Source organism: Ailuropoda melanoleuca, chromosome 2, assembly GCF_002007445.2.
Source record: "Ailuropoda melanoleuca isolate Jingjing chromosome 2, ASM200744v2, whole genome shotgun sequence".
NCBI lineage: Eukaryota > Metazoa > Chordata > Mammalia > Carnivora > Ursidae > Ailuropoda > Ailuropoda melanoleuca.
The window spans coordinates 14,507,783-14,521,916 of NC_048219.1; the positions used below are offsets into that span (position 1 = coordinate 14,507,783).

The following is a 14,134-nucleotide window of genomic DNA, read 5'->3' on the forward strand; positions in this document are numbered from 1 at the left end:
CCCAGAGGCATGAACCTGACTCTGGCTGCTGACCACGGCCGCCACGGGGTCTCCCTAGCACACACTTCGCATTGCCTGCCTGGGTTCTGAGCCCGACGGCTGCGGAACATCCAGATTCAGCCCCGCTTCCCTCCACATCCTTCTGCTTCTGCTTTCACAGCCCCCAAGAAAGCCAGTCTCACTCCCACTATGCATGCAGGACTTCTCCCCAGGGCTCTGTCTGCTGGCTCTCTGCCCACGTATGTGCTATCCCTGGAATTCACCTTCCAGTCTGTTCTCAAAGTGGTGTTGCCCCAGCTGGAGTTCCCCCACTGCCAACCCTGAGTCACATACAGCAAGACTTCCTTCTGCCGTTAGGATAAAACATTCTTATTAGGGGTTCCTTAAGCCTTTCATGAGCTAAGAGAACTTTCCGTCCAAGAGGACTTTTCTTCAACGGCGGGAATGTTCTCTATTTGCATTGTCCAATAGGGTAACCACTAGCCACATGTGGCCAGGAGCTTGCAATGTGGCTTATGTAACTGAGCAACTGAGTTCATACTTTTATTTAATTAATTGCCAATGAGAGAATTTTAAAAATTATTTTTATTTAAATTTAAATAACCCCACGTCTGGTGGCTACTGAGCTGAAAAGTGCAGACCCAGCCCTGCCCGCCTCTCCAGCCTTTCCTTACCTCATGTACCCTTGTTTGCTTTCTACTAGCTTCTTTCAGACCCCCAACCCCGACTCTCTCTCACCTCAGGACATTTGCACATGCGCGTTCCTCTACCTGGAACTTCTTCCTTCACAAACACTCTGTTTAGCTAATGCCTACTTCTCCTTCAGATCTCAGCTCATTTACGTCCACAAAATCCTCAGGTGATGTCAGGTCTGCCTGGTGATTCCTCTCACGGCACAAGTATTTTCACTCCTAGCACTGACCACAGTTGGGTTTTAGAGAGGCTTGGTGATTTCTCCCCCATTGGACCACAAGCTCACAGGACCAGGGTCTGAGCCTGTGTCTTTCCACCACGGTGCGCCCCAGGCCTCGCACGGTGCCTGGCTCACAGCCCGCCATCGGTCAACTCTGGAACTGAATGAGTGGGGATGCGTAGGAGAGACACCCAGCAAGCGTGTCTGCAGAGCCAGCTGGCTGAGCACGCAGCAGTTTACCAGAGGGCGAAGCAGGTCACGGAGGGCGTCTGCTGATGACTCCCAGAATCCAACCTTAAGAAATCCCAGTGCTCCTTCAAAGCCCATGGACATTAACCTGACAACCAACAGCCTCAACAACCCACACCTCAGAACGGAGGGGAAGCGGCGCCGGTAAGTTCCTGAGTGTCAACGGACGGGTCACCTCCTAACACCTGCAATTCACACGCTGGCTTCCCGAGCTGCCGCCTGCCAGGGAGGAAGGATGCCCGTGCCTCTCCCTGGCCTGGGAGAGCTGCTGAGACTCTCTCCTTCAGGGAGGAAGGGTGGGTGTTCCCTACTTCAGAGCCCCAGGGACCCCAGGATGGACAGGCCACAGCTCCGTCTCCACCACGTGTTCCTGTCCCTACCTCGTGAGGCCCCGAAGGTGGCATCGGCCCAGACTGGTCCTGCCCAGCAAGCTGCTGGGGGCAGTGAGCCCTGTCTCCCTCCACATGCTGCAAAGCCCTAGTGATACGTTCCCATAGCACCCCTCCGCCCCGTGCTGTTCCTTAGTGCCCTCATCACAACTAAATTCTTATTCGTAAGTCGCTGTTGAGCACCTCGCCCATCTGCTGGTGTGTGAGCTCCAGGAGGGCAGGGACTGAACTGGATCACTCACGGATGTGTCCCTCGGGTGAGCACAAAGCCTGGCCCAAAAAGGGGCTCAGTAAAGTTCTTTTTCAAGACTGAGCAACAAAATACCAATCCTTTCCACGGCCTAAGGGGCTGAGCTCTGGCCTCCGTTTCTCTACTCAGCACCCCCATTCTCCCCGAAGCCACATGCCCCATGTCAGTCTGCCCAGGTCCCGCCCACCCCCATGCCTGTCTCTGACCAGCCTTCCTCCAGAGTTAGCCTCTGCTCTCTGCACCCTGGCCTTCGATGGGCCCCTTACTTCTGGCCTATTCACTGAACGCCCTCACCTGTCCTCATGGCCCTCTCAGGTAGACCATAGTGACGTCTTCAGCTCCACATCCCTCCCTGGTCACTGCCCTGGGCTGCCTGGCCACCCTGGGGAGGGTCCACCCTTTGGGTTCATCTGTTCCCCCCACCCCCAAGCCTGTCTTTCTCCATCGAGGACTCTGTCTCACCCCAGGTGAGCTCTCAGCAGGCCTAGCTTGCAAGTGCCCTGGCCCAGGCTTGGGGAGGGGGCCGGAGGTGGGGGCTGGGGCAGAGCCTTCCCTGGCCTTGGAAACAGGGGTCAGGTCCAGTGCGTACAGGCCAGAGTCCAGGTCTGTTCCCTGGTTGGGAGAAAATGGGACACAGTGGGGTGATGGTGGTATGTCTGAGACCAGATCTTCCTGTCACACCTACCAGCCTGCCTGGAGGCTGGGGAGACCACAGTGAGTGGGTTCACTGGCCATGTCGGGAGACATCTTCCCAAGTCTGTGACCTCCTTCATTTACCCACATTTGCCACTTGCTGCAGCACACCAGGCACCCAGAAATGACCCAGGTCTCCTCCCGGGACTCCTCTGTATGCTGCTGGCCATGGGGCAGAGAAGGCATCTCAGGAGCTATTCCCACCTCTCCCAAGTCTCTAGCACCTTCTTCCAGGGTTTCCTGGGATGGACCAGCGGCCACTCCCCACTGGTTTCTGAGCCAAGGGCTCCCCGTCCAGGCACCGGTCCGCAAGCCAGGGAAGCCTTTACCTGTACTCACTCCTCTCTCAGGACATGTACCAGGCTGAAGAGTCACACGGACTCATCCGGCCATGCACTGCTGTCTGCTTCCCCCACTCGAATGTGAGACCCCGAGGCTCGGGGAAGGGATCCTGCCTGTTTTGTTCACTGCCCTATCCTCAGTGCTAGCATGGCGCTTACTTTCACAACAAGCTTGGCTTGTCTGTTCCCATGGGTGGGGGAAGGGGCCGAGGGCCACGGACGTCTCCCTTGGCTGCTCGCATCTCTCTAGTCACCGCCCCGGGTCTGGCACACTGTAGGGGCCTGGTTAGGACCCCTGCCCTCGAGCTCCAGGTTGGGCGCTCTGGCTCGGACCGTCCTCATGTAGGCACAAGCTGACAGCTCCTCACCTCCTACCCGCCTGGCCCGCTGCGGGCGCTGCTGTGGGGTCCCCACTGGTTCCCATGCCTGCCGTGCTAAACCCAGAAACACATGGCAGTCAGGAACCCCGGGACAAAGCTGCCCCCCTTCTCCCCTCATCCTGAGACACACTCCGCAAGCTTTTTCTAGGGTGTCAGCTCAGGGACTGGTCACACTCAGTGCTGGCGGGCTCAATAATGAGTCCTGCGTGAGACTGCTGTCCGGGAACCAGGATGAGACAGTGTTCTATAAAGTTCCGTGGAACGAAAGAAGGAGCAGGTAACCCTCAGCAGGGGGTCAGCGTGTTCCTCTTGCTCCCTCTGTCCTTCTTTTCCCTCCAACCCCCTTCACCCTGGAAAGTCCGTTGTAACTGTGCCTTGACTGCTCTGGCCCCTGGCTGTCTGGACCCCGACGTCCAGCCAGGCTTCTTCCGGGTCTTTCCCAGGTTGGTCTTTGCTGGCTGGGTCCTGGCAGCTAACAGTTCTCTGGTGACTCTCAGTGCGGCCCAGGTCCTTCCTGCATCCCTCGCCTGCTTCCCTGCTCCTTCTCAGGCAGCTCCCGAGCTTCCCCAGAGCTCCTCAGTCATTGCCCTGGCAACCCGGCTGCCCTACCACGAGTCCACCTTTGCATGCCATCGGGAAATCCCCAGTCCTCAACTGCCCTATCCCACCCACGCCTCTACCTGCCCCAGGTGAGCTCCCAGCATGCCTTGCTTCAAAGGGCACTGGCCAGCCTGAGGGAGGTGGTGTGCTAGAGCCTTTCCTGGCCACACAAACGGGCGTGGGGTTCCTCCCACCACGAACGCATGGAGGTCAGAACTAAGATCTGGTTCCTGGTTGGACGGCAGGGGACACAGTGCATGATGGGGCCGCAGCCTTGAGACCTGGCCCTCTGCTGGCACAGGATGGGAAGCTCAATAGTCAGGACCCCACAGCCACATCTGGGGAGGGGTGTGAGTCCGTGTGCTCGCTCACACACCCTCATTCCTCGATGCCTGCTCCGTGTGCCCAGCCCACACCAAGAGCCATTCATCAGGCACACGCTGTCTGGAAGAAGGGTCAGGCAGGGGCGGTGGGCACCTGGAGCCATGCCATCCTCTCTGCTCGGCACTCAGCATGACAAGAGGCAGAGGGCATGTCTGGACTGTGCTATTTCTCTCACAAGGGAAGGGTTGACATGCCGGGGCTACCCGAGACGACTCCTTGTCTCCATCCTGTTCTGTCCTCCATCTTGGTCCGGCCCCATGAGCCAGCGAAACCTCTTCACCTGCTCTAAGTGACATGTGACAACCGAGAGAGAGGAGAACAAACGGCTTCTTGTGACCTGGAGAGCATCTATCCATTCCCTTAAGGCCAGGCTCCCGCTTTGTCACTGCCTGACCCACTGCCCTCTGATTCCAGGGCTCAGGAGAACAGCCAGGGCAGGATTCCTGGGTCGCAGAGAATCGAGTTTGCAGGCGGCCAGGCCAGGAGCACTCGGGAAGTCTCAGGCTGAGGCTGACTCTGGTGCTCACGCTGACACGTGGACGCTATTCACTCCTCTCCTTTGACCTCCCTGCTGCCACGTGTGACCCTGTGCCTGTGCCTGTCCAGGAGCCTCTCCTCCTTTGGCCTCTGTCACCCATGCTCTCTTGGCTCTCCTCCTTCCTCTCTGGCCTTGGCAGCCGCGGCGTCTTGTGGAGTCCTTCTTTTCCTCTCTCCTTATGCTTCTGCGTGGTTTGGGTCCTCCCCAGGTCCCCATCTCTCCTTGGCCCAGCAGTCCCGCCTCTGGCTGCTTCTCGAGGTTCCCCTGAGGCTGTGCTGATGACTCCCAGATCTCGACCCCCTGCCCTGCTCTCTCCTCTGACTGCCCAGCCATATGGCCGGCCACATCCAGGCACCTCAATCCGGGCATGATCTCCGTAGCTCCCCCACTCCTGTGTTTGGCCAGAAAGCTCTTTATTTGGGGATGACACTGTCATCTTCCCAGCTGAAATTTCATACCTGTCCTGGTGCAAAATCTCTTTCCCTGACCTCCTTCATCCAACCTTCTCAATTCTACCTTCTCATCTTCTCCTCCCGAGCCATCCACTCCCCTCTTTCCCCACCACAGCACTCCCTTCTTTCTCTCCACCATGCTCTCCTCTAGCCAGGCCCCTGCGATGGCCTCCAGTCTGGCTCCAGTGCAGCCCAACAGCACAGTGATTTTCCTCCATGTGATTCTCCCGTCACCCCCTTGCCCTGCATCTTGCAGCAGTGCCCCATGGCTCTCAGGATGAAAACCAAATGCCTCCATTTAACACCCAAGGCTCTTCAAGACTGTCTCTTGCCCCCTTCTCCACCAGCAGCCTCTCTTCTTGGATTCAGGCACTCCACACTCTGAAAGCTCTGCCTCCACCCGTCCCCACCCCACCGGGTGCCAGAACAGAAGTTCTGGACAGCAGGTGTCAGGAAAGGCCAATGCCCCCCAGTGAAGTAGGGGGTGATGCCTTGCTGTGTACCTCCATTCCCTGTGAGTCTGATCAGTGTGAGTCAGTTTCCCAAGGCTCCTATTTGGATTCAATGGGGGCAAGGTTTAGATCCCGGGTCACTGTGGCACACCAAGATGACCGTGGCTGAGGGGCCAGCTCTGCCACCACCATCGTGTTCATCCACGTGTGTACTTTAGACAGCAGGGCTGTCCCTCTAGGGAAGCCTGAAGGGTAGCTCCCAGGTGCAGCCCGTTTACGGAGCGCTGGGCACTCTCCTGAGCATCTCTGGGCCGTAGCTCATTAAATCATCCCACAAACCCTGGGAAGAAGGTTCTTTTATTACTCCCATCTCATAGATGTGGAAAGAGAGGCCAAAGAGATTGAGTATGTGCTAGACCCGGAATCTGAAGTCCTCTCTATTGGATTCCAGAGTCATTAAAACACCTGGGAGTAATTTAAGGCATGGACGTGGGTAGGAGACCCTCGAGAGAGGGGAAATGAGAGAGAGCAGGCAGTAAAGCTGGAGAGAGCGGCAGTCTGGGAGAGCTGGGCTGACGGATGGGGAAATCACTGCTCTGTCCAATCGGTCTGTTGGTCTCACTGTTGGAGGCGGAAGGGGATCGGGGGGTGAGAGGAGTGTGTCAGCAGGACACCCTGCCCGTGCCTCATCTTCCTCCATAACCCCGGCTCCCCGGAAGGCTGTGTGGCATGGGACAGAGCTGAGCAGAGTGTCCGAGAAGGACTTCTTAAGTCCTGCTGGTCAGAGGCTCCACCCAGGGCTTCCAAATGGGCCTCAGGGGGCAGATGCTTGCAAAGGCAGGCATTCATCACTTTTACATCTGTGCTCAGATCCCTAATAAGGAAGTAATAATATTGCCAAGCCTTTACCACGCTATCTAGGAGCTAGCGAGAAGACTAATTATCTGACGACACTAATAAATGGTTATGATGTTATTAAAAATGGCACCCAAGCTAGGATTAATAGGCTCATCAATTGTAGGGAATCGGGTTTAACAGGGTCCCCTGCATGTCCCGTCAGGGCCTGAGCCTTGATGGATATGGCGCTGCATGGAGGCCGCAGATGAGGCCTCCTCTCTGCCTTTTCCCCAGAGGAGGGTCCGCTTAGAAAGGTCTGGCTTGCTGCTGGGTTTTTCTGATCCGCCCCCTTGCGAATGCTCTTCAAAGCTCTGGACGCTGGCTGACAGGACTGGCGCCTGCCTTGCTCACTTCCACAGGTGGCCCCTGCGCTCCATGGGACCCCCTCTGCCTCCCCAGCCCGGCCTGCCTCTGCAAATGACATGCACTGGCCCCCACTGGGGCCCCACATGCCAGAGCTGCGGCACCAAGCAGGAGTGGGGGAGCTGATAAATGGAGATGCTTCTGGGGCCTGCTGACTAATTTCCATAATAATTACAGTTATTACTAATAATGGTGACAACACCACTCCCTTCCATTTACACTGGATTCCACAATCTAGGAGTGCTTCCCCACCAGCTGTCTCCTCCCAGCCACTCAACGTGCGGGGAAGAACACCGGGCAGGTATTCCGTATTCGATTCTCGCTATTCAGTTAGAAACGAGGAAGCTCAGGGACCTAAAGAGACTTCCTGAAGCCCCCTCCCTGGCCTCGAGGGAATAACCATATGATACAAATAAAAATAAGAACAAGTACTGACATGGGTGGGGTAGATGACGTAACGCACGGGTGTGGACTTAGCCCTCGCAGCCTGTCGGGCTGGTTCTATTACGGTCACCCCCATTTTACAGACACAGAAACTGAGACCTAGAGAGGCCAAGAAACGTGTCCAGGGGTGCACAGCTAGGTAGTGGCGACGTGGGAATCAGGCTCAGCCCAAGTTCGTGCTGGTTACCACGAGCCTCTCCCACCAGCCTTCCACGGGAGCCTGAGTTCTGGGGCCCTAGGAAATGAAAGCTCTGCTTGAGCCTTCCCACCGCTCCCTGCCCCACCGGTCTCCCCACTGGGCCCAAAGCCACTCAAGCCAGTGACAGATCTAGCTCTGTGCCCTAGAGTTTGGTGGCTGGGGCATCCTTTGGGCGCTCCTAAAGGAGCAGAGGCAGTGAGGAGGTGAGGAAGATCTCCGGAGCGAGCTCACCAAAAACACCAGTGGGAAAGGCTCAGTCACACGGGGTGTGGGGGGAACACATGTGTGCTATGTGGAGGGCAGTGTCTGGGAGCTGGGGAGCATGAGCAAGGCAGGCCCCAGGGAGCTGGATCCTTCCCAAGGTCACGGCCTTTGTCTCCAGCTCCCCTGTCCCCAGGGTCCCCACCCGCTGGGATGCCCTACCCTGCCGTACCCAGGCTTGGCCAACCCCCCCAGGGAGTCCCCAGCTCCTGGGGCTCCCTGCCCGCTTACGTGGTCGATGAGCTCCTTGATCATGCCGTTCCACTGGCCCTTGTCGTCCTGTGCCCCGTACTTGCCGTCCTCCACCAGCCGGATCTCGTAGGAGAAGCCCAGAATGTGAGCCAGCTCCTTGAGCAGGTCGATGCAGTAGCCCTCAAAGCGGTCATTCCCAAACAGGGTCCTGTCGGACTTCCGGAACATGACGAAGGGCTCCTCCTGCAGGGAAGATAGGAGAGGGGCTTATGAAGGCAGAGTGGTTCGGGGGAGAGTTTGGGCTGGACCCTCTGCTCGTGTGTCCAAGAGATCTTCGGGGTGGCTTAGAAGAAAGGCCTGCTGAGTCAGGCCAGCGCTGTGCTTTACAAACGGCCACCTTCCAGTGGCCCCTGGCCCAAGGTGGGGGCTCGGTAGGTATTTATCGATGAGCTGTCCAATGGTCACAGAGCTAGTAAGGGGTGGAACGGGCTTTTGGACTCAAAAATGATTGGATTTGAATCCCATGCTGTCTCCCGCACCATCAGTGCAAGGCCCGCGGTTCTCCAAGTGTGGTCCCCAACCAGCAGCCCCAGCAGCATGCGGGAACTTGTGGAAACCGTATGCTCTCCAGCCCCACCTGAACCACCAGGCCAGAAACTCCGGGGTAGAGCCAGCAATCTGTTTTAAGAAGCCCTCCAGGGGAGGGGCGCCCACTGGCTCGGTCGGTTAAGCATCCGACTCTTGATTTCGGCTCAGGTCGTGATCTCAGGGTCATGAGATCCGGGCCCCCCTTGGGCTCCACACTCAGTGGGGAGTCTGTTTGGAATTCTCCCTCTCCCTCTGCCCCTCCCCCCGCTCATGCTCGCACTCTCTCTCTCAAATAAATACATAAATCTTTAAAAAAAGTAAAATTAAAGAAGCCCTCCGGGGGATTCTGATGTCTGCTTGTGTGTGAGAACCCTGCTGTACAAGACCGTCTGTCCTGTGCCCTCCCTGACTTCTCTTCCTGATACCTTTCTCTCCTTCGAGCATCTCAGTCCCCAGCATGAGGACCCGCCAGGTGAGCAAGGGCTGATACGAGGGCAGGGCCTGCGCTCGTATGTGGACCCGAGGACCCGGGAGGCTCTAGTAAATCAGCAATTGCAGAGCGCCTGTGGGGGGCCTAGCACGCAGCCCAGCGAGGGTGTGCTCAACACAGAGTGTGCATTGCCTCATTGAACCTTGATTTCACCCTGCCGGGGTGGAGACCAACAATCCCACTTTACAGATGCAGGGAAAGAGCTCACGAGGACATGTGAGTGGTGTGAGCTCGCCCTGCTGGCAAGGAGAGCATCTGAACTCAGGCGGGTGTAGCCCGGGAGTGCAAATTCTTAACCCCTTCAATGTGCCAGAGGCCCCGAGCCCTAGGCCGCCTTTCCCTGGTAGGCACGGGGTCTTCGAAAGGTAGCTCGTAGCCAGAGCACAGGTCCCACTGTCCCACGTCAGGCTCCCTCCCTACCAGGCAATGGGGAGCCAGGGAGGGGCTGTGAAGAGGGCACAACTCGGTAGGATTTCTCATTTAGAAACAAGCCCCCTGCCACCCCGCGGAGAACCGGGGGAAGAGGCAGGACAGACAGTGGGAAGTAGCCATTGACTTGGTCCAGTCTGAGGTCTACAGGATGGGAACTGTGGGCTCTGACATGGCAAAATCCAGGCCCACAGCAGGGGCCCAAAGTGCAGATCAACACACAAGTCCGTGTTTCCATGGGGTCCACCTACCCCGCTTCAGTGACAAGTCCCTGTCCCTGGGCTGCAGTGGACAAGCCACCCCTGAGGCAACTCAGTGTGTCCTGAACTCCTCCTATGCACCACACGCCGATTCTGGCCTCACAGGCCTGCAAGACAGGGGACATGACCCCCATGCCACAGACAAGGAAACACGCTCAGGAGGTCACACAGGAGCTGAACTGCAGTCTGATCGAGTCCAGCCCCACTTCTTCCTGCCTGTAGCTCCCTGCTTCTCCCCTGAAGGCACCTTGGCACCCCGCCCGCACCCCCCTGTCAGAATGCCTCAGGTCCTCAGCTGACAGGTGATAAGCAATAGCTGACAGAGGGCACGGGGACTGGGAATCCCATGTGCATGTGCCCACGAGACAGGCACACCCCCAATTATGGAGGCATCTCATCACCTGTCAACCAGTGTAGCTATTCCTTTAACGCGGTGGCACCCGGGGCAGAGTGAGCCAGGAAGGCCCTGGAGAACACTCTCATTAGAAGTCCTCGGGAGCAGACCCCCCCCCACCCCAGCAGCCTCTTGCTGGGCTCCTGCTACTGTGAGTGGGCTGGATTCTCTGGTCCTGGGCCCCCAGGACTGCCACCTTTCAAAATCCCGTCCTACCCCAGGACTCATTTCCTCTAGATTTTCAACAATCCTTTGGGAGGCTTCAGAGCAAGGACAGGGGAACGTGGGAATCCCCAGGGGGTTCCTGCCTCTCCAGGGATTCTGAGAAAACCACCTCTCAGTCTACTTGGGAGGAACACTGGGTCCTCTGGCTGGAGTCCGTGCTCAATCTCTGTGCCTCCCACCCCCACCCTGAAACCGAGTCGGCAGTTCACAAGGTTGGTGAGAAGAGCCTGGGTGGGGCTGGGGAAGGTGCTGGGGCCACCTGGAGGGAAGGGGGCTGTGGTGATCGCGCACACTGCCATCGTGCAAATCCATCTCTGGGGGGCTGCTGCCCCGAACCCTGGCATGCGGCCTAGTGAGCAGGGTCTGGGGGCAGGAGCCTCAGTCCCCGCCCCCTCCTTTTGGTCAGACATTCTTGTGCAGTGAACAAAGTATACCACTGTCCCTGGTGGCCCTGACATGAGTTCAAGGAAAGACCTGGAGAGAAGATACTAGCCCTCCCAGGGGAATCACCAACCACACACAAATTCCTGGACAAAATCTACCTCCTTCTGTAAAATGGGGAGAATCCTAGAACCCACCCAACAAGGTTGCTATGAGGAGTAAATGAGCCAATCTATGAAAAGCACTTAAAACTGTGCCTGGCAAATGTAAGCTGCCGATAGGATTGATTGATTGATTTTTATTACTATCGTTACCTTCTGTGTGCCGGGTAGCCTGTGACTGCAGTGCCCTTTCCAGCCTACAGACCATGCCCAAGGTCACCAAAGGTTAAACACCATAGCTGGCTGCGGAAAACCATTTCGGGAAAGGTCCCTGAGATAGCTCACTTCCTGACCCTCCCGCCGCGCCCCTCCCTGGGCCCATTCTCTAAAATTAGCACTTCATTTGTGAACCACTGCAGCCCCAGAATCTATACATCTCCATATAAATACGCTGCCTTCGGAGCAGCTGTAAAATGCCATTAATTTAGGGAAGTGCTCGGCGGATGGCATACATATTTAACAGCGAAAGCCCAGAGCATTCAAATGGTGCTCGCCTTAGTAATGTGTCTCCAGACCTGCAACATTTCCTAGGGGGTAATTCTGAACTCCGCCAACTACTTATTCATGGACTATTTCACAATTTATTACTGGAAATGTCCAGACAGCCAATTCACAAGCTCTCTCGGCTGCTAATCAATTGCTCAGGGAAGGTGCCCTCAATTTCATAACTTCACGCTCTCCTATTGCTCTGGGAGAACAGCCGTAGGAGCGGGGTAATATTTCTCCTCAACAAGTCACAGGAAACAGGGGTCCAGAAAAATAACCTTTTCCGACTTTTCGTGGCCAGGGCTCTTAGTCTGCTTTCTCTCTGATCACTTACCCCAACGCCAGGGCCAGGCCTGGGGCTAAGCTTCTCTGGGCGGCAGGACCTGTGGAGTTGGACAGCGGTCTTGGGGGGAAGGATCCAAGGTGAGCTGCCCGATATCTGCATTCCCAAGCCCCGTTCTGACACGCAGCGTGGGCACACACCCACACAAGCACACAGCTGTATGCACAATGCCACGGGCACCGATGTACCACATTCTCGGCGTTCTGTCTGCCCGGCCCTGCTTGGCCACAGAGGCTAAAGGCCCGGGACCCAAGACCTCGGCTTCTGCCTGTGAGAACCAGGACAGAGCCCTGGGAGTCCTGCCCACCCTGGAGGTGGGGCCTAGGGCGGTCCCTGGCCTGGGATGGTCCTCCCAGCCCACATCCTGGCCGCCTTCTACTTCTCTGCCTCTCCTGCTGCCCGGTGCTGGGGCCCCACCTGCCTGGCCGTTGAGTCTAATGTGGTCACAATGGGCACACGCCACAAACACACCCATCGGTGTATCTCCAGACACCCGTGTGCGGCTGGGCCAGTCCCGCACTCACACACGTACCCACACACATGTCAACACGGCTGCTTTCTTCAGCAGCCCAAAGAACTCTGAACCTTCAAAGGCAGGGCCCCCAGGAGTGAGGCAGGTGTGTTTTCTCGGTGTGTGAGCTGAGGTTGGAGGGGATGAATTTTTCATGAGCTCATGGGAGAGCAGAACCAGAACAGAAGCTGGGGCTGGGCAGAGAGGGGGCGGGAGAGGGCGAGGTTCCAGGCTCTCACCCTCATGCATGGGGAAGGTCATCTGCAGCTCTGAGGGGCCAGGGTGCGTGGAGTTAGGGCTCTGTCCATCTGTGTGTCCAGGGTAAGGCACCCTTTGCTCCTAACTCCAGGGTTCGGGATAGGGGAGGAGAAGAGGCAGGTTTAGGGCAGCCCACGCGGAGCTGCGGCCCCCTGCCGTGCCCAGATTCCAGGGAAAAGAGCAAGCCGAAACCCCTGTCATTAGGGGTCCAGCTCTATTCTCTGGGGGCAAAGCAGTCTGATGTTCCTGAACTGTGCTTTGGATCCTGCCTGTCACTCAAAGTGCGGTTGCCCGGACAACACACTTGCAGGCAGGCTGGGCCGCCCGGCAGTGCTCTCAGCAGGAGGTGCCAGCCCTGCTTTCAGGCTGCGAAGCTTGGGGCTGGGTTTTCAGGCAGAGCAGTTGGGGCGCAGCTGCTCTCCACAACTGGTGCCGCTGTCCCAAAGAGCCCCAGCCTGAGAGCACCCCCCAGGGCTCTGAGACAGGCGGACCACACTGAGACTTTCAGGGGCATCTGGACCACCTTGAGGTTTTCGGGAAGGAGGCCCCAGGCCCGTCCTTGCGTGGAGTGGGCCTCTCATTCAGGAGACTCTGAGGACATTTTCAGCTGGACACAGAGAGTTTCTTGGAGACTAGTGCAAAGGCTGTGTGTCACACCCCCTGTCCCCATGAGGGATCCTCCAGACGTTTTCCTGGCCATTTCTCTTTCTCCAGGAAAGACTGGGCTTCTCTCCCACAGGGAGAAGCAGACCCTACCGTCCGTCCGTGAGCTCTGGGCAGTGGGGATGCAGAGAGCAGTCATGGGCCGCCCCGTCCATGCGAGTATCTGACACTGCAGGATGGGGTTAAGACGGTGGGTGGGACATCTGCTTCAAGTGGGTCAGCAGCCATGTCAGAGGTCAAGGACAACGGGGGCCAGGGGGAGGGAATTATCTTGATGTCAGGCCTAGGAGCTCAGACTTTGGGCAAAGCAGATGATGAGGTCGTGGTTGGGTCTGGAGTCTGACCTATCAGTAGGAGATTAGAGCTATGAGGGACTCAGGAGGTCGAGGTCACAAACCCTACTGCCTTCAGGGGCCCATCAGAAAACAAGGAGGTGAGAGGCAGGGCGTGTTGACCATGGGGAGAGGCTGGGTTCTGTTGAATGCAAGTTCAAAGTCTCCAAGGTGCCCTGTGCTGGGGAGACATTCTCGGTCATGGTCAGGGGTCAATCTTCAGTGAAGTTCAGGGCTCTAGGGTGGGCAGAAGCAGAGGCTTTCTCTAGAACACTGTCTACCGTACTAAACCCGAGCTCACTAGGGCCTGGATTTGTAATCAGTAATAGTCATTAGTAACAACAGCAGCTATCATTTGGCACGCACTCTGTGCCATTTGGATTTATTAATCCCTCAGCCTCTCAACTCTACGAAGTAGATGCAATTATCATCACCTCTCTTTTTCAGGTGGGGAAACGGAGGCATGGAGCGGTTAAGCAATTTTCTGGGGTCACACAGCTAATTAACAGGGAAGCCAGGGTTCAGACCCAAAGATTTGTGTTCTTAACCATCACAGTCTTGCGCCTGCATCCTGGTCATGCTGCCCATCCCCGGTGACTGTTGGGTTAGCGTTCGC

General features: G+C 57.1%; 1 protein-coding gene across 1 annotated transcript in view; it reads right to left on the reverse strand.

Moving 5' to 3' along the window:
- GRIK3 (glutamate ionotropic receptor kainate type subunit 3) overlaps positions 1 to 14,134 on the reverse strand; it is a 217,464-nt gene that overhangs the window by 34,348 nt on the left and 168,982 nt on the right. Inside the window, exon 10 of the mRNA XM_034649429.1 lies at positions 8,037 to 8,240. Within this exon, the coding sequence (XP_034505320.1) occupies positions 8,037 to 8,240 (204 nt within the window). The remainder of the gene's footprint in view (positions 1 to 8,036; positions 8,241 to 14,134) is intronic.